Below are 15,915 nucleotides of genomic sequence, written 5' to 3' on the forward strand. Positions count from 1 at the left end.
CCAGCAGTCATACGCAAGCTTCTGCAGGAAAAGGCAGAGATGCTCCTAGTAGCCCCCTTCTGGCCGTGGAGACCTTGGTTCGCCGACCTAGTCGGCCTTTCCCAGTCACGCCCTTGGAAGATTCCCCCAGACAGGATAGCCCTGACACAGGGGGGCTTACTGCACCCGGACCCTCAATGGCTCCAGTTAGCCGTCTGGCACTTGAACGCCAGATCCTAACGCAGGAGTCATGCTCTTCAGGGGTCATTGAGGTGATCCAGGCAGCCCGTAGACCGGCTACTAACCGCATCTACGATGCCACGTGGCGGAACTTTTGTCAATGGTGTTCCACACGGCAACTTCAGTCATCGGAACTCACCGTCCCACATATTTTAGAGTACTTGTTAGGTGGACTGAACAAGGGATTAGCATCCAATACCTTACGTAGGCAAGTTGCGGCTCTTTTGACCATGCTTTCTTGCGGTGATACTACCTCTTTGGGTCAGCACCCTCTGGTCCGTTCCTTCCTCAAGGGTGCCACCAATATCAAACCCCCCGTGGTACACAGGTACCCCTCGTGGGAGTTACCAAGGGTTCTCCAAGCTCTTACAAGGGCCCCTTTCGAGCCCCTTAGTTCGTGCGACATGAGGTCCTTGACCATCAAGGTCGCCTTTTTGGTAGCTATTACTTCTGCCCGGCGAATCTCTGAGTTGGCGGCTCTCTCGGTCAGGGAAGACCTGTGTGTCTTCCACCGGGATCGGGTCGTCCTCCGCTTAGACCCCACCTTTGTTCCCAAAGTCAACTCCCTTTTCCATAGGGCCCAGGAGATCGTGCTTCCTGATTTCTGCCCGAATCCATCCCATACTCTAGAACGGCAGTGGCATTCCCTGGATGTTTGCCGGGCCCTTCGTTATTACATCAAAAGAACGGCCGCCTTTCGTAATTCCGAGGCTCTATTCATTTCCTTCCACCCGGCCTCCAGAGGCTGGAAGGTCTCGGCTTCTACGATTGGCCGTTGGATACGGGCTTGCATTGCGGGAGCGTATCAGGCCAATTCCTGGCCTGTACCACGTAGGGTCACGGCCCACTCTACGCGCAGCGCAGCCACCTCGGCGGCTTGGGCCACGCAAGCCTCCATCGAGGAGGTATGTAGGGCGGCTACGTGGTCTTCCCCGTCTCCATTTATCCGTCATTATAAATTGGACAGGTACGCTTCTGCGGAGGCTTCCTTTGGCAGAAGGGTTCTTCAACAGGTGGTGCCCCACGACACAATTCCAAACTTGCCCGCTTCCCTCCCGTAAGGACAGTGGGCTTTGGTATGTCCCTATCGTGGATTATCCATCTCCAGTGCTGTAGAAGGGGCGTTGTCTTACCTGAACGCCGTTTCTCAGCACGGAGATGGATAATCCACCCCCACCCAAGTAGGTCCTTAGGCCTAGGTGTTACTCTGTGAGCCAATACGTCATGCTGTCAGCCAGTGCTGCGTCCTCGTCAAAAACTGGGAGATAGTAGGCCCAGGACAGGCGTGGTAAGTTTGGCTGACTTGATCTGATTGGGCAGGAGGATTAAGTTAACCCTATCGTGGATTATCCATCTCCGTGCTGAGAAACGGCGTTCAGGTAAGACAACGCCTCTTCTCTATAAACGGGGAGTTTTAAAAACCCTGCACAATCCAATCCAAAGCCCTGACCACTCCCTCATTCTGGTGACCACCATTCTTGTTCAAAGCATACAACAGACCCTCTGGAATAACCCCAATTTCCTTCTGAAATCTAATCAGACTCACTAGTCATCTAATTAACTAAGTAATTGATTAATTAGTTGACTCACAAGATTTATCTTTGATAAATTCAGTTCTGATAATTAGCCCATTGTAACTGGATCCTCCTTTATACTTTTTAAAAATTAGAATCATCTTCTGTCTTGGACTCATTTATCACTTCATCACTTCTGTAGGATTTGCAACATTGCATCAACTTATCCAACATCACATATTCATGTGATCATGGAGTTTAAAACATTCCAAGTAGTGTTTCCTGATCATGTTTATATCAATATCAAGCATTGATCCTGCCCCCTGATTCTGTTTTTCACTTTTCGTATTATAGTTGAAAATTGAACCAAAAAAAGAAGTAACTATGCCATTACTTTGTTACCTATTAGCATTTTGCCATTTTTGTAGAGCAATTGGTATTTTTTCTTCTTTTTTTGTTATTCTTAGCATCCTTTACTAACCTTGGCTCATTTTAAGCTTTTATTTTTATTGAATTATCACCTGATAACATATCACGAAACAGCAAACTCCTGGAAAAAACATATTGATAATAACACAGAAAATAACTGAATCTGCAGCAGGTTATAACAAGAGGAACAACAAAACCATAACAACAACTCTACCTGAGTTTAATAATAGTTTAATAAAAGTAATCCTGTTAAAGCACTTCTCCCAGCCTGTAGTTCCCAATAATTCTTCTTGTAGTAGTATAATCTTAATTTGTCTTACAATACACAGCAGCCCCATCCTGATTCACTTTGAATGATCAATCATCCATTTGGAAATTTCAGGTTTTTTGGGTGTGTGTGTGTCATAGAACAACAATCACTCTCAGCATAGCCACAGGGGATGTCACTGTTGATAATTCATTGTTGAGTGTTTCCTCTATACTTTTTTCTTTGGAGTGGTTGTGCAGATGATACAGGGCTGCTTGAAATAACAGGAGCAGGTTGGCAGACTGCCTGCACAGCTGTTCCACATGTCACTTTTAAACCTGCCCATCTGCCAACTGCACAATATAGGAAGCAGGTTCTGGAACCCCCACTATAGTAAATGGAATCCATTGTGATGAGCATGCACAATCTTCGGTGGATGAAACAAACATAACTTCAGTGATTTAGTTCAAGAATCCTTGATGTCTTCAAGAACTGAATTCACTTCTTCTCTTGAATTGTGAATCTCTGATTTGTTTGCAATTATGCTTTTAATATTTTCTTTAGAAGCCCCACCAATTTTTAGCTCCTTTTCCTATTACTCTTCTACCATGGGATCCTACTTACCTCTGCTTTTTGTTTATTAAAACGTTTTTTAAGTATAAGATATGTGATTAACAAGGTTTACATTTAATTTCCCTGAAATGAAGATATCCAACAATATATAGCCATTTTCCTCCAGTGCTTCAGGTATTTTCACATCTTCAACTAAGACTTCAATAAGATTAGTATCAGATCAAGTATAACTGATTTGACGCTTATGCTTTTTTTCATCTTCTGAGGGAAAGGACATACATACTTATACAGTCCTCAGTCCTTGTCTTACGTCAATTTAATGATGGTTAAAAGTTACTACAATCTTAAAAAAAGTGACTAACAACCTGTACTCTCATTTATGACCTTCATGTCACCCCTGCAATCATGTGATTGCAATTTGGATGCTTGACAGCCGGCTTGCATTTATGACTGTTTGCAGTATCCTGTGGTCACATGGTCAAAATCTGTGACCTTTTTTTGCAGATTTCTGGTAAACAACACCCATTGGGAAAGCTGGATTTACTTGATGACTATGTGATTTGCTTAACAACCATGGTGTTTTGCTTAACAACTGCCATAAAAATTGTCATAAAATTGAATCTGACTCAACTTGCAATCACAACAACTTAATGATGGAAATTCCTTTCCAAATGTTGGTCATAATTTGAGGACTATTGTACACACAGTTTGATGTACAATAAAATGAGCAAAGTAATACTTTTAATTTAATGAGAAGAAAAACAACATAAATATTTCCAGGCCTTTCCCTGTTGTACTTTTATAGCAGTATAGAGCTTAAGCTTGGGACTGCTGTCAAGCATATACCTGATCATTCACTTCTAATAATTCTTTGTTTAAATATATTTTTTATTAAAATAAATGTTTACATAAGATTAAAAAACTATGGAAAGGAAAAGTAGAGAGCACATGAAAGAATAAAAGAAAAGTGAATGGTAACAAAAGAAAAAAGAAAAAAAGAAAGATCTACAAAGAAGTGCTTTTAACCTTCGGAACAGCTACAAACATAATAGACTTGGACTTTTGGTAAAGGAAAATGACTAGCACTCTATAATACATTTCTTGTCTCCTTTATTTTTAAATTAAAGGTTTTTAGTTCTTTTGGTCTTCCTGTGCCAATAATTTTCTTTTAATCAAATGAATTATTTGATCATACTTAGGTGAAATTTTCCTAGTTATATAGAGGTGGAGTTGCAAATCAGAAGATTATAGTTTACATTTCCTCTGCTGAAAATGTTGAACAATCTTGAATCCTCTGATGTGAACTTTGATAGATGACCTAAGGCAGGGGTGTCAAACTGGTGGCCCGTGGGCCGGATGTGTCATGTGCAGGCTATGCCCACCCCAGTTCTGCAAAGGAAAAAAATGTCATGATATGTCATGTGACACGATCGAGTTTGACACCCGTGACATAAGGCAAGATACAGTTTCTCAGCCTCAGTTCTCTGCATCTATAATAATATGGGAATAATAATTTGATTTATTTTTACACAGTTGTTAGGATTATATATGGGAATACTTGAAAGTTCTAAGCTAGTAGTTTCTTATAGTACTTTAGTGCGATATTACTAAAACCAGTATTTGTTTGCAATTTAGTTATTTATCAGATCAGATTTACATGTTAGTCAAATGACCAATTAAATTGAGGGAAATATATATTGGGAGAACCTAACCATAAGCATTTGCCAGATCAATTTTTAATTTATTGTAATATTTACATAGGGTTTCTCTTTTACTAGATTACATACCTCAGGAAAATAAGGTTAAGGACATGTTAGTAACTAGAGCATTTTCAGGATTTTGTTCTGCAGATGGGCTGTTTGCTTATATTCATGTATTATACTGCCTGCCGTGCAGCTGCTTCAGCTGTCTGTTATGTTCTTTTGTTCTGTCCAGGAATGGAAGATAAGAAAGTATAGGTAGTGGATTAATGTAAGATTACTGTTTCCTGCCTTTTGAATTTCTTACATAATAAATTTACCTACCTGGGTAAAAAAAAATATTAAAAGCTTTTATGTGACATAAATGTAAAGCTCTGGTATCTATAATTATGACTTGGCTTTTTAGTTTCAACCTATATTTGTATTTCTTTCTTTATTTTAGGATTGGTAACAAGCTGCCTGACACTCCATGGTCCACAAAATTAAGGAAATATGGAATGACATGAAGGCATTTGGTTGAGGACTAAGGCTCTGAAGACAAACATCTTGGTGAGGTGAAGCACAAACTAGTATTCTAGTTATAAGGCACTGCATGCTGCAACAAAGATGGCAGATCCAGGAATGATGAGTCTTTTTGGAGAAGATGGGAATATTTTCAGTGAAGGACTGGAAAGCCTAGGTGATTGTGGATATTCTGAAAATTCAGTAAACTCTATGGGGCAACAAATGCCTATTGATCAAGGATTTCCCTCACTACAGTCATCCCTTCATCATCCTACAACCAGTCAAAATCAAGCAAAGTTGACCCACTTCGATCACTATAATCAGTATGAGCAACAAAAAATGCATTTAATGGATCAGCCCAACAGAATGATGAGCAGTGCGCCTGGCAATGGCATAGCATCTCCTCATTCACAATATCACAATCCTCCAGTTCCCCATGGTGGAGGCACTGGTAGTCAGATGGGAGTCTATCCTGGTATGCAGAATGAAAGACATGGACAACCCTTTGTAGATGGCAGCTCTATGTGGGGGCCCAGGGCAGTACATGTGCCAGACCAGATACGGGCACCATACCAGCAGCAGCAACCACCACCTGCCCAGCCACCACCAACACCATCGGGACCACCTGGACAGGGACATCCTCAGCATATGCAGCAGTTGGGAAATTACATGGCTCGTGGTGACTTTTCAATACAGCAGCATGGTCAACCCCAGCAACAGAGGATAAATCAGTTTTCTCAAAGCCAGGAAGGTCTTAATCAGGGAAATCCTTTTATTACCACCTCAGGACCTGGCCACATGTCTCATGTGCCCCAACAGAATCCAAGCATCGGGCCTTCTTTACGACATTCAGTGCAACAGTTTCATCATCATCCCCCCACAGCTCTCCATGGAGAATCAGTAGCCCACAGTCCCAGATTCTCTCCCAACCCTCCTCAACAGGGTGCCGTTAGGCCACAAACACTTAATTTTAGTTCTCGGGGCCAGACAGTACCTTCACCTACTATAAATAGCTCAGGGCAGTATTCTCGTTATCCTTACAGCAACCTAAATCAGGGATTAGTAAACAATACAGGGATGAATCAGAATTTAGGCCTTACAAATAACACTCCAATGAATCAGTCTGTACCAAGGTACCCAAATGCCGTAGGGTTTCCATCTAACAGTAGTCAAGGACTAATACACCAGCAGCCCCTTCACCCTAGTGGCTCACTTAACCAAATGAACACTCAAACTATGCACCCATCACAGCCTCAGGGAACTTATGCTTCTCCACCTCCCATGTCACCTATGAAAGCAATGAGTAACCCAGCAGGTACTCCTCCACCACAGGTCAGACCTGGTAGTGCTGGAATACCAATGGAAGTTGGCAGTTATCCAAATATACCCCATTCTCAGCCATCTCACCAGCCATCTAGTGCCATGGGAATTGGACAGAGGAGTATGGGCCCTCGGAATATACAACAGAATCGACCATTCATGGGTATGTCTTCAGCACCACGGGAAATGGGTGGTCACATGAGACCAAATGGCTGTCCAGCTGTTAGCCTTGCTGATCCACAAGCAATACAAGAACGATTAATATCTGGTCAGCAGCATCCCAGTCAGTCATCTTTTCAACAGCAAATGCCAACATGTCCTCCCATGCAACCTCATACGGGAATTCATCATCAGTCTTCACCACCCCCACCACATTCTCATCATCAGCCTTGGGCACAGCTTCACCAATCACCACAGAACACACCGCAAAAAGTGCCTGTCCTTCAGGTAGGGAATATATTGAATAAAATTTAATTTAATGGACCAAAATAATGCTATTAATTTGTGGTGATGCAGCTGTTTTGTTTGTTTTGCAAGCTCTTTTATGGAAAATTGCATATACATTAGTGAATTCATCTAATCTATTTTGATTGTGAACAAAATTAAGTTACAGTCATATGTACAGTATTTAACCATATTTTTTTACCCAATTGATTTTTTGCATATTGTTTCTAAATGTTTTACCTTTTATGCAGGATTGTAATATAAATAAGCATTTCAATCTGTAAAGTCAAAAAGTGGCAAAGGAACAGTTAAATAATCTTCTATAAACTCAAGTGTATTATGACAGGGCCATCTATCCAAGAAGGAGTTCATTTGCCATTAGTAGTTTTTAGTTCCCCTTCCTTATATTTATCTTTTTTAAAACTGAAACAAACAACTGATACTTGAACTTGTTTTATGCTTAATTTTTGTCCTTTGTGTTGAAAAGCCTAAATGAAAATGCTGTCTTCTATGTTTGGAACTGTTTTGGCTGAAGAATGATGCAGTCATATTTCATATACATCTGAGGGTGAGGGGGTAATAGAATAAATGATAAGGGGAAACATCAGATAGGAGGGGAAAAGGGGAATAATGCAGTGAATAGGGAAGGGAAGGGATTATTGTTACTTTTGGTGATTATAATTGTTTAGTATTATATTAATTACTGTTATTTAATATTTGTACCCGGACGATAGTCTGCTTGCTAAAGCATTGAATGATTGTTGGGGGTAACCCCACTATTGTACCTACCCTAACCCTATTCCTCAACCCTACCCAATACCCATACCGACCCTATCCCTTCCTTATCCTTATAAAATCTAATAAAATATTTTAAAAAAAGAATAGGGAAGGGAATGATGACAAGCCACATTAAAACTGAAAAGAAATCTATTCCTGCATCACAAGATGCAAGATTTCTAACTTTGTCTAATATTTGGGATGCTATATGTAATGTATAACTTTAGAGAATCTAAGTCCTGCTCAAGACCTGTAAAAAAGAAAGTTTCACACCTTCCAAGTCTAACTGAAAAAAGCTACTAGACTCTAATCTGCTTTTATTCTGAGACTATAATTTGATATCACTAAGGATTGATATTAATTTGCCTATTTATTTGAAACATTTATGCTTTGCCTTCAGCCCGGAAGACCTATAGATATTTTGTAATATAATAATAGACAGATCTCCATCACTAGGTTTACAAACTAAAAGTACACAACACAGGAAAGATGAAGAAAGACGGTGAAAATAAGTTGAAATAAGACAGTGAAAATAACACTAGTCACTAAGGTTTCATTATTTTTATGAAAGAAATGGGCCACTCAAAATTAACAGCCCCCGGCCCAATCTACCCCTAAAACCCACCAAGCAGCAGAATCACCTTAATGCCTCTGCTGCTTTTCCTCATGTTGGCTAGTCCTGATGTCTTATGATATGTTGAAAGTTTCAGTGGCTATATTTGGAGCTCTGTTTAAGAAAGTTATCTCAAATTCTACATTTCATGGGACTAATTATAAAACCTATTGTTAACTACAAAAAATTCCTTCTAAAATAGGGAAATTATGCATGGACTAAAATGAATTTCCCATAGTTACTTCAGATACATGATTTATATAAATGGAACTGAGATATATTTAGTTTAAGAATTATATCTGTTTAAATATTTCTAGTAAAGGTCTACTATCTCCTAAAGCAATCTGTTCTCCAGCAACAGAGATGGAGAATCCACCAATGGGTTAACTCTGCCTTCCTGCCCATTAGACCAAGTCAGCCAAATTTGCCACACCTGTCCCTGGGTAGCCCCTCCCCAGTCTTGACTTGGTCTTCAGCCCAGACGGACGTGACAAATTTGGCTCCCGGTCTAAGGCAGGTAGCACATAAATAGATTGGTGGATTCTGTTTTTTCCTTTTTCACAGCCTCTTCAGCAGCGCTGGGATCAGCGCTGGATGAAACAGGCTGTAGAAGGCAGGGGGTGGGTTCTCCCTCTCCCAGGTCTGAAACCTTGGCCGAGGTCTAAAATCTTTGCCGAGGTCCCAGCTCTTCAAAGAAGAGAAAGCCCTTTCAAGAAGGGAAGGCTCTGGTCAACTGTTTAGCGCTGGGATCAGTGCGACAGCAGCCCATCAGTGCTGCAGCCAGGCTCCAACTCTTCCGAAAGGGGAAAGCACCGAGCAGCTGTTTAGCGCTGAGATCAGCGCGGCAGCCAGCCTATCGGCTCCCCGTGGGGAGGGGGAGAATTCCCTCCGGTTCGTCACCTTACGGCTCCTTTCACTCATGGAAATCGCTGAAATTGCTCAGGACAAGCTAGCTGGAGTGACGGCTGCCGTTCCCTAGGTCTTTTCTTGATTCTCCTTGCGTCCTTGTTGTTTCGAGCGGAGGCTGCTCTCCTCGCCTCTTTGGGTAGGGGGGGGATCACCCAACTGACGCGCAGAAGCCCTATTCGTGCGCACTCACTTGCCAAACGATCTCTGGACTTCGGAGCGATCGCTTCACCGCGCCACTGCTCTTGATTTTTCCGGCCGCCATTTTGGACCCCGGGAACATGCCGCGGCTGCTGGAGGCGAGCTTCTTTTCCGGTTTTTCAAGTTTCCTGCCACAAGAGCGGAAGTCTTGTAAGAGACCACCCTTCTTTCTGAGCATCCGTTCTGGTCGCCATTTTGGATTGCTGGAACAATCACGGCAGCCGATACAATTAATCAAGCATCTGACGGTGTTGTTTTCCTTTTGCTCCGAGACTCCCAGACAGGAAAGAGCAAGGATCGGTCCCTCTGCCTTCCCCTGAAGTAGGGGAGAGCCACACGGCGTCGGAACCGATTGCTGGCAAATTTTTTCTTCAGTAGACCCCCCCACCCCTCCTCCTCCTCCTCCTTTTTCATTGGGTAAACCTTCCTGTACCGGCCATTAACTTCCGGTCCAGGCACAACTCAATTCAAACATAAATAAATAAATAAATATAATAAATATAAATTCATTACACATTACCAGAAGTGCCTGTTTCAACGACTCTGTTTCAACAACTTGTAGACCACCTGACTCAATTACTCTGGGTGGCTCAAAACAAAGAAATTACAATAAAATAAATGAAACATAAAAATTAATGATAGAAGATAAAAGATGCAAAGTGAATAAAGTGAGAACTCTCATTCTGCTTTACTAAAGGCCTGGATAAAGACCTACAACTTCACAGTTTTTTTAAACAGCAAAATAGGGACCATCCAGACTTAGGGGAAAGGTGCACATCTGGTATCCTGGTAAATGACATTGTTTAATCAACTGTAGAGAGTAGCAATCGTGCAGGATCAAATCAGCTGTGCAGATACTGTGTGAGACAGGAGGTCCCTCAAGTAACAAGCCCCTATGCCAGTGGTGGCGAACTTATGGCACGTGTGCCAGAGGCGGCACTCAGCGCCCTATCTGTGGGCACACGCGCCATGCCCCAGAGATGGCAACCGTCCCTCTTCAACCAGCTGCCCGCTAACTTGCCGAGGTCCCACGTGGCTGGATGCATCCTGGCACTGCTGGTTTCTCTCGTCCCGTCCCTCGTGGCCTCGCATGCTCTCCTTTTCCCGGGCATGACCCACTGCATCGCCTCCTCAGCTGTCAACCATCCGTCCAGCTCAGAGGCGGCTTCTCCGAACTGCTGGCGGCTGCGGAACCCCAGAGTGCACCGGTTGAGGGGCCGGCAGGCTGTGGCTGCTGACGGACACCATCAGCCCCCATGCACTCACTGGCCTCTGTGTGTGGGGGCCGATGGTGTCAGGCAGGAGCCGCCCCGGCCCCTGCCTCGCCTTGCTCTGCGGCAATGGCACCCCTGCCTCGCCTCACCTCACCCCGCAGGACGAGCCCACCTTGGCCACACCCACCCAGTCTGCCATGACCACCACAGCCACACCCACCCAGTGGACCATGCCCACTGGTACCCGGTGATAAATAAGTGGGTTTTGGGTTGCAGTTTGGCACTCGGTCTCTAAAAGGTTCGCCATCACTGCCCTATGCCATGTAGGGTTTTTTAGATAACAGCCAATGATATTTGCCTTTCTGTAGTTCTCTGACTGCTTTCGAATTGTGTGCTGGAGAAGATTCTTGAGAGTCCCTTGGACTGCAAGGAGATCAAATCGGTCAATCCTAAAGGAAATCAACCCTGACTGTTCTTTGAAAGGACAGATACTAAAGTTAAAGCTCAAATACTTAATGAAAAGTGAGCACTAATTGGAAAAAACCTTGATGTTGGGAAAGATTGAGGACAAAGAAGGTGATGGCAGGGGATGGGATTGTTAGATAGTGTAATCGATGCAATGAACATGATTTTGGGCAAACTCTGGGAGACGGGAGTATAGGGGAGCTTGGCGTGCTATGGTCCATGGGGTCATGAAGAGTCAAAAGACTTCTCAAATGCAATTGTTCTGGTTTTTGACTTAAATTTAACTATGAGAGCCAGGTTCTCCTTAACCATTCCCCTTAATTTTCCAGCCTCTCCTTTTCTCAGTTGTTCTGCTTAGTTCCATTTGAACGTAGTTCTCTTTTGGGGAGAAGACTGAAGCAAAGTAAGAATTGAGGAGCTCTGCCTCTCTATATCAACTATTACTATTCCACCATCTCCTGTTCCCTTTTCTTCCTTTTTATTGGTCATAGCTTCCCTTATAGGGGTGAGGCTTTTTTTGTACTTCTACCTTTCTTTCCACAGATACTTGCTACTTCCTGGTAATGAATACATCTATTTTCCACTTCCTGTCCCGTATCTCTTTTAATTCTTAGCTCTGCCAGAAGCTTTGTATCCAGATTGCTTTCTTTCACTTTCTTTTTTCCTTTACTGAGATAATGTGCATTCATACTTCCAGTATATTACTTGTGCCAAGTTAGGATGAAATTGAGGTAACCAAATCTCCTTGTCTTTTTTTGCAGTCTTCTGGAAAATGAAACAATCAACAAGATCCACTGAAGAATTTTTCAGATCTTGCAGGCTTAGCCAAATTGATTTTTCAACAGATGTTCAAGTTGTTCAAGTCTCCTATTATTATTGTAACAGATTATATAAAAAGGGTATAATTCTTAAGCAAATTTCAGAAATCTGAAAAAAAAAAACTGATTTACAATCATTTGGAAATATGCTTTCCAATTAAAGACTGCTCAGGAATTGTACAATATTTAATCTTGCCAAAACTCTTTTTACTTCTTTTGGTTATTCACATTTTATAAAATGTCACAATTATATTTTGAGAATTTTTATAAAGCAAAAAAAGGAAATAAAATGCTGGTTAAGTCTTAGGAAGAAAATCTATTAAAAGCAATAGAGGGCACAAGGTTAGGATCAGGAGTCTCAGCCTTTTTTGAGAACTGGGCATAGAATTTGGAACACATACATGGCCATTTGCATTTGGAACACATACATGGCCATTTGCATTTGCTGTGGTGAATAAGGCAAGTCATAACACTCCCATTTATCAGAAGTTAAATAATTGAAGTTATTCCCAACTTCCTCTTTTAGGTTTGCAGGCTATTCTTTACTATTCCAGCCGGGCTTTGTTTCTGAGCAAGCGTGCATGCTTCTAAACATGGACTTGCAGCTCTCTTTAATTGTGATTTTCAGTAAATTCCTGTGAGATATACAAGATCCAGCAGTATTCTTGGAAATAAAGGTTATATTTTAGGCTTGGACTGACCAAAAATCTTAATGGCAAATGATAATTCCATATTTCTTGGGTTCAATTTCAACCTACTTTGTCCCATCCAGTTTCTTACAGCTTCCAGACACAGGAGTAAGATGTCTAATGCATCACTGGACGGGATGGCCTTGGGTAGCAAATATATAGGAGGATATTGATGGTACTGCATTCCAAATCGACATTAAATTTTCCAACATCTTCACATTGGTGACAGAATTGGCAAAGGACCAAACCCTGAGGCACTTCACATATTAAGGGCCAAGGGACCAACTTTTCTTTCCTTCTACGAGGGCAATTCAGAAATAAACCTCCGTTTGGTTATCAATGACAGACACTCTCAGATATAGAACTTTTATTATACACATTAGAAAAGTACAACATTACATTACTTTTTGACATAATCGCCATTCAAATTGAGGCACTTGTCATAACGTCTTATAACGTTTGAAATTCCTTAATAGTAGTCGCTTGGCGCCAAATCTGGGCTATGGGTGGGGTGATCAAAAACATCCCAAAGGAACTGCTTCAAAAGTTCTTGGGTGCATCTAGTGATGTGCGGGCGAGCATTAGCCTGAACCAACACCGCACCGGAAGTGGTGTCATAGAAAATCCCGCCAAATGTGAAGATGTCAAAGGAGTACTGCTAGTGAAGTTCATGGAGCATTGTTCGACCATCAGTTCAGAAATCTACTCAGACGAGCCATTTATAACAAGCATCAGGGCATGCTGACGTCATGACAAGTGCCTCAATTTGAATGGCAATTATGTCAAAAAGTAATGTAATGTTGCAGTTTTCTAATGTGTATAATAAAAGTTCTGTATCTGAGAGTGTCTGTCATTGATAACCAAACAGAGGTTTATTTCTGAATTGCCCTCCTATATCACCACCAGTTATAACTGTCCACTAAGAGAGTGCCTCCCACTTCCAATCCCTGCAAGTGGCCTGAAGGATACTATGATTGATGGTATGAAAAGCTGTTGAGAGTTATAATAATGTAGAAAACCAGGGAGGTGGCGTTGAAGCAAATATTTAGGAATCATTACATAAGCAAAAAGGCCAAAAAGTGATTTCTAAAGTCCTGAGAATAGAGATAGTATTAACAAGATAGTCAGTTTGGCCTCTTCCTCATTCACAGGAATATAAGAGGGTCCCTTCCAGCTCTATTCTATTCTATTTCAGGGGGCTAAAAATAGGACTAGAATTAGTGTACTATGCTGACTTGATTTTGACATGATCTTTTATCATCACTGTCCATGCTCTTTCTATCCCAGCTTGGGACCTAAATCTAAATTCACAAAGGTCTAGATCAGTGGTTCTCAACCTGTGGGTCGGGACCCCATTTGGGGTCGATCGACCATTTCACAGGGGTCGCCAAGCAAGGCTGTCCGCCATTTTTTTTGTCCGCCATTTTTTCCCCTTTTCTGGCGGGTGCCTTACCTCCCTTGGGCTGGGCCAGCTAGTGGTCAGCCTGCTCTGTCTCTGCCACTTGCCAGCTATGCCTCGGCCAGCGCAAGGGGTGGAACCACGCATGCGCGGCGCTCCCGGGCAGGGAAAGTCCTCGACTTACGATCGGTTGGGTAGTCCTCAACTTACGACCGGTTTAGTCCTCGACTTACGACCGGTTGGGGTCGCGGCATTAAAAAGGTTGAGAACCACTGGTCTAGATAATCTGTTTCCAAGTCATTTTGCATCTATTTTTACCACCCTCTCAACAACTTTTCCCCAAAGAGAAAGTTTGGAAATTGGACAATTGTAGTCACATCTGGCTGAATGCAAGGATGGTGTGAAATAAGAGGAAGTGTACCACAGACTCTTTCAAGGCTGCAAGCACCACTCCCTCTTCTAAACAGGTATTGATGGTCTCCCAGGTCTAAACAATAACATATCCGCTTCTACTCTGAAGAAGCTGCAAGGATGGGGGTCCAGAACACAGACATCAACTTAGAAAACATGCTAGCCACTTCATCAGAGTCCTCCGGTCAAAAGGAATGCAAAAGATAACATGGTAACACATCAGATGTCCTTGAGGAATCTAGGTTTGGATAAATCTGAGTTATTATGCATCCCTAGACAAGTGCTACTTTGTCAGGGCAACAATGGAGAAGTTGAAATCCTTGCCTCCCTTAACACTATCATGTAGGCCCAAACCTAGGCTCATATCTGTGGTCACTCAAATCCACTTTTTATCTTCTGTATTGATGCTCCAGGGATTATATCTGCAGCTTCCTCTCCCAGGGTTCCTTAGTAAACCAAAAGGCCTATGAGATCACCAAGTAAAGAGAAACCGCTTAGGGACAATCATATTGAAAGCCTGGATTGCCTCTTCTATCTCTGACACATAGAAGACCCAGATTTCAACTTCTAGGGCTAAAGGAGTATTTTAGGAGGGAACTACCCATTTCTGTCTGCAGGCCATGGGTGCAATTTCTTCTATTTTTTTCAGCTTATTGTGTCCTCTTACACATTTCTTTTGCTAGGACTATATGTACACTGAAAATATTTTCTTGGAAAAAATAAAGGACAAACCTGAAAAAGATGAAAATTTGAAAAGTATATATATTATAACCTTGCTTTACAAAAGAAAATTTAAGAATAAATCCAAGAAAATAAATAATTAAATTAAATTAAACTAAAAGGTTTCTAAAAAGACTGTTCTTTCTAATAAATAATATGTTCACTAATTATATATACCAGTAAAATGGTTTCCCAAAAAGATAATTTGCCTCCCACTTTTTAAAAAAGGAATAATCTCATTCAATAAATTCAGTACTTTTGCAGGATTTTGTATAATAAAGTACCCTTGATCTGATCTAACTACTGATAATATAAAACAAATTGGCATAATAAACTACTTTCCAAATATTTTGTTTTTTATAAGTAACTTCTTATTTTTTTGTAGCAGTTATAAGTACAACTGTATATTAACTTCCTTTGAGAAATTCAAAACTACTGGGGGTTCACATCTGTTGTGTATTCACTTTCCAAATACTTTGGACAAAATTCTTCCTGAGGAATAACATAAAGGGGAAATATACAGGTATTCCTCAACGTATAACCACAATTGAGCCCAAAATTTCTGTTGCTAAGACTAGAGACATTTGTTAAGTGAGTTTTGCCCCATTTTACGACTTTTCTTGACACGGTTGTTAAGTGAATCATTGTAGTTGTTAAGTTAATAATATGGTTATTAAGTGAATCTGGCTTCCCCATTGACTTTGCTTGCCAGAAGGTCGCAAAAGGGGTTCATATGTCACTGGGACACTGCA

General features: G+C 41.7%; 1 protein-coding gene across 1 annotated transcript in view; it reads left to right on the plus strand.

The window, feature by feature from the left end:
• CHD7 (chromodomain helicase DNA binding protein 7) overlaps positions 1 to 15,915 on the plus strand; it is a 183,134-nt gene that overhangs the window by 54,567 nt on the left and 112,652 nt on the right. Inside the window, exon 2 of the mRNA XM_015812377.1 lies at positions 5,125 to 6,953. Within this exon, the coding sequence (XP_015667863.1) occupies positions 5,289 to 6,953 (1,665 nt within the window). The 5' untranslated portion in view covers positions 5,125 to 5,288. The remainder of the gene's footprint in view (positions 1 to 5,124; positions 6,954 to 15,915) is intronic.

This window comes from Protobothrops mucrosquamatus, unplaced genomic scaffold (genome assembly GCF_001527695.2).
Source record: "Protobothrops mucrosquamatus isolate PMUCROS unplaced genomic scaffold, P.Mucros_1.0 scaffold79, whole genome shotgun sequence".
Lineage (NCBI taxonomy): Eukaryota > Metazoa > Chordata > Lepidosauria > Squamata > Viperidae > Protobothrops > Protobothrops mucrosquamatus.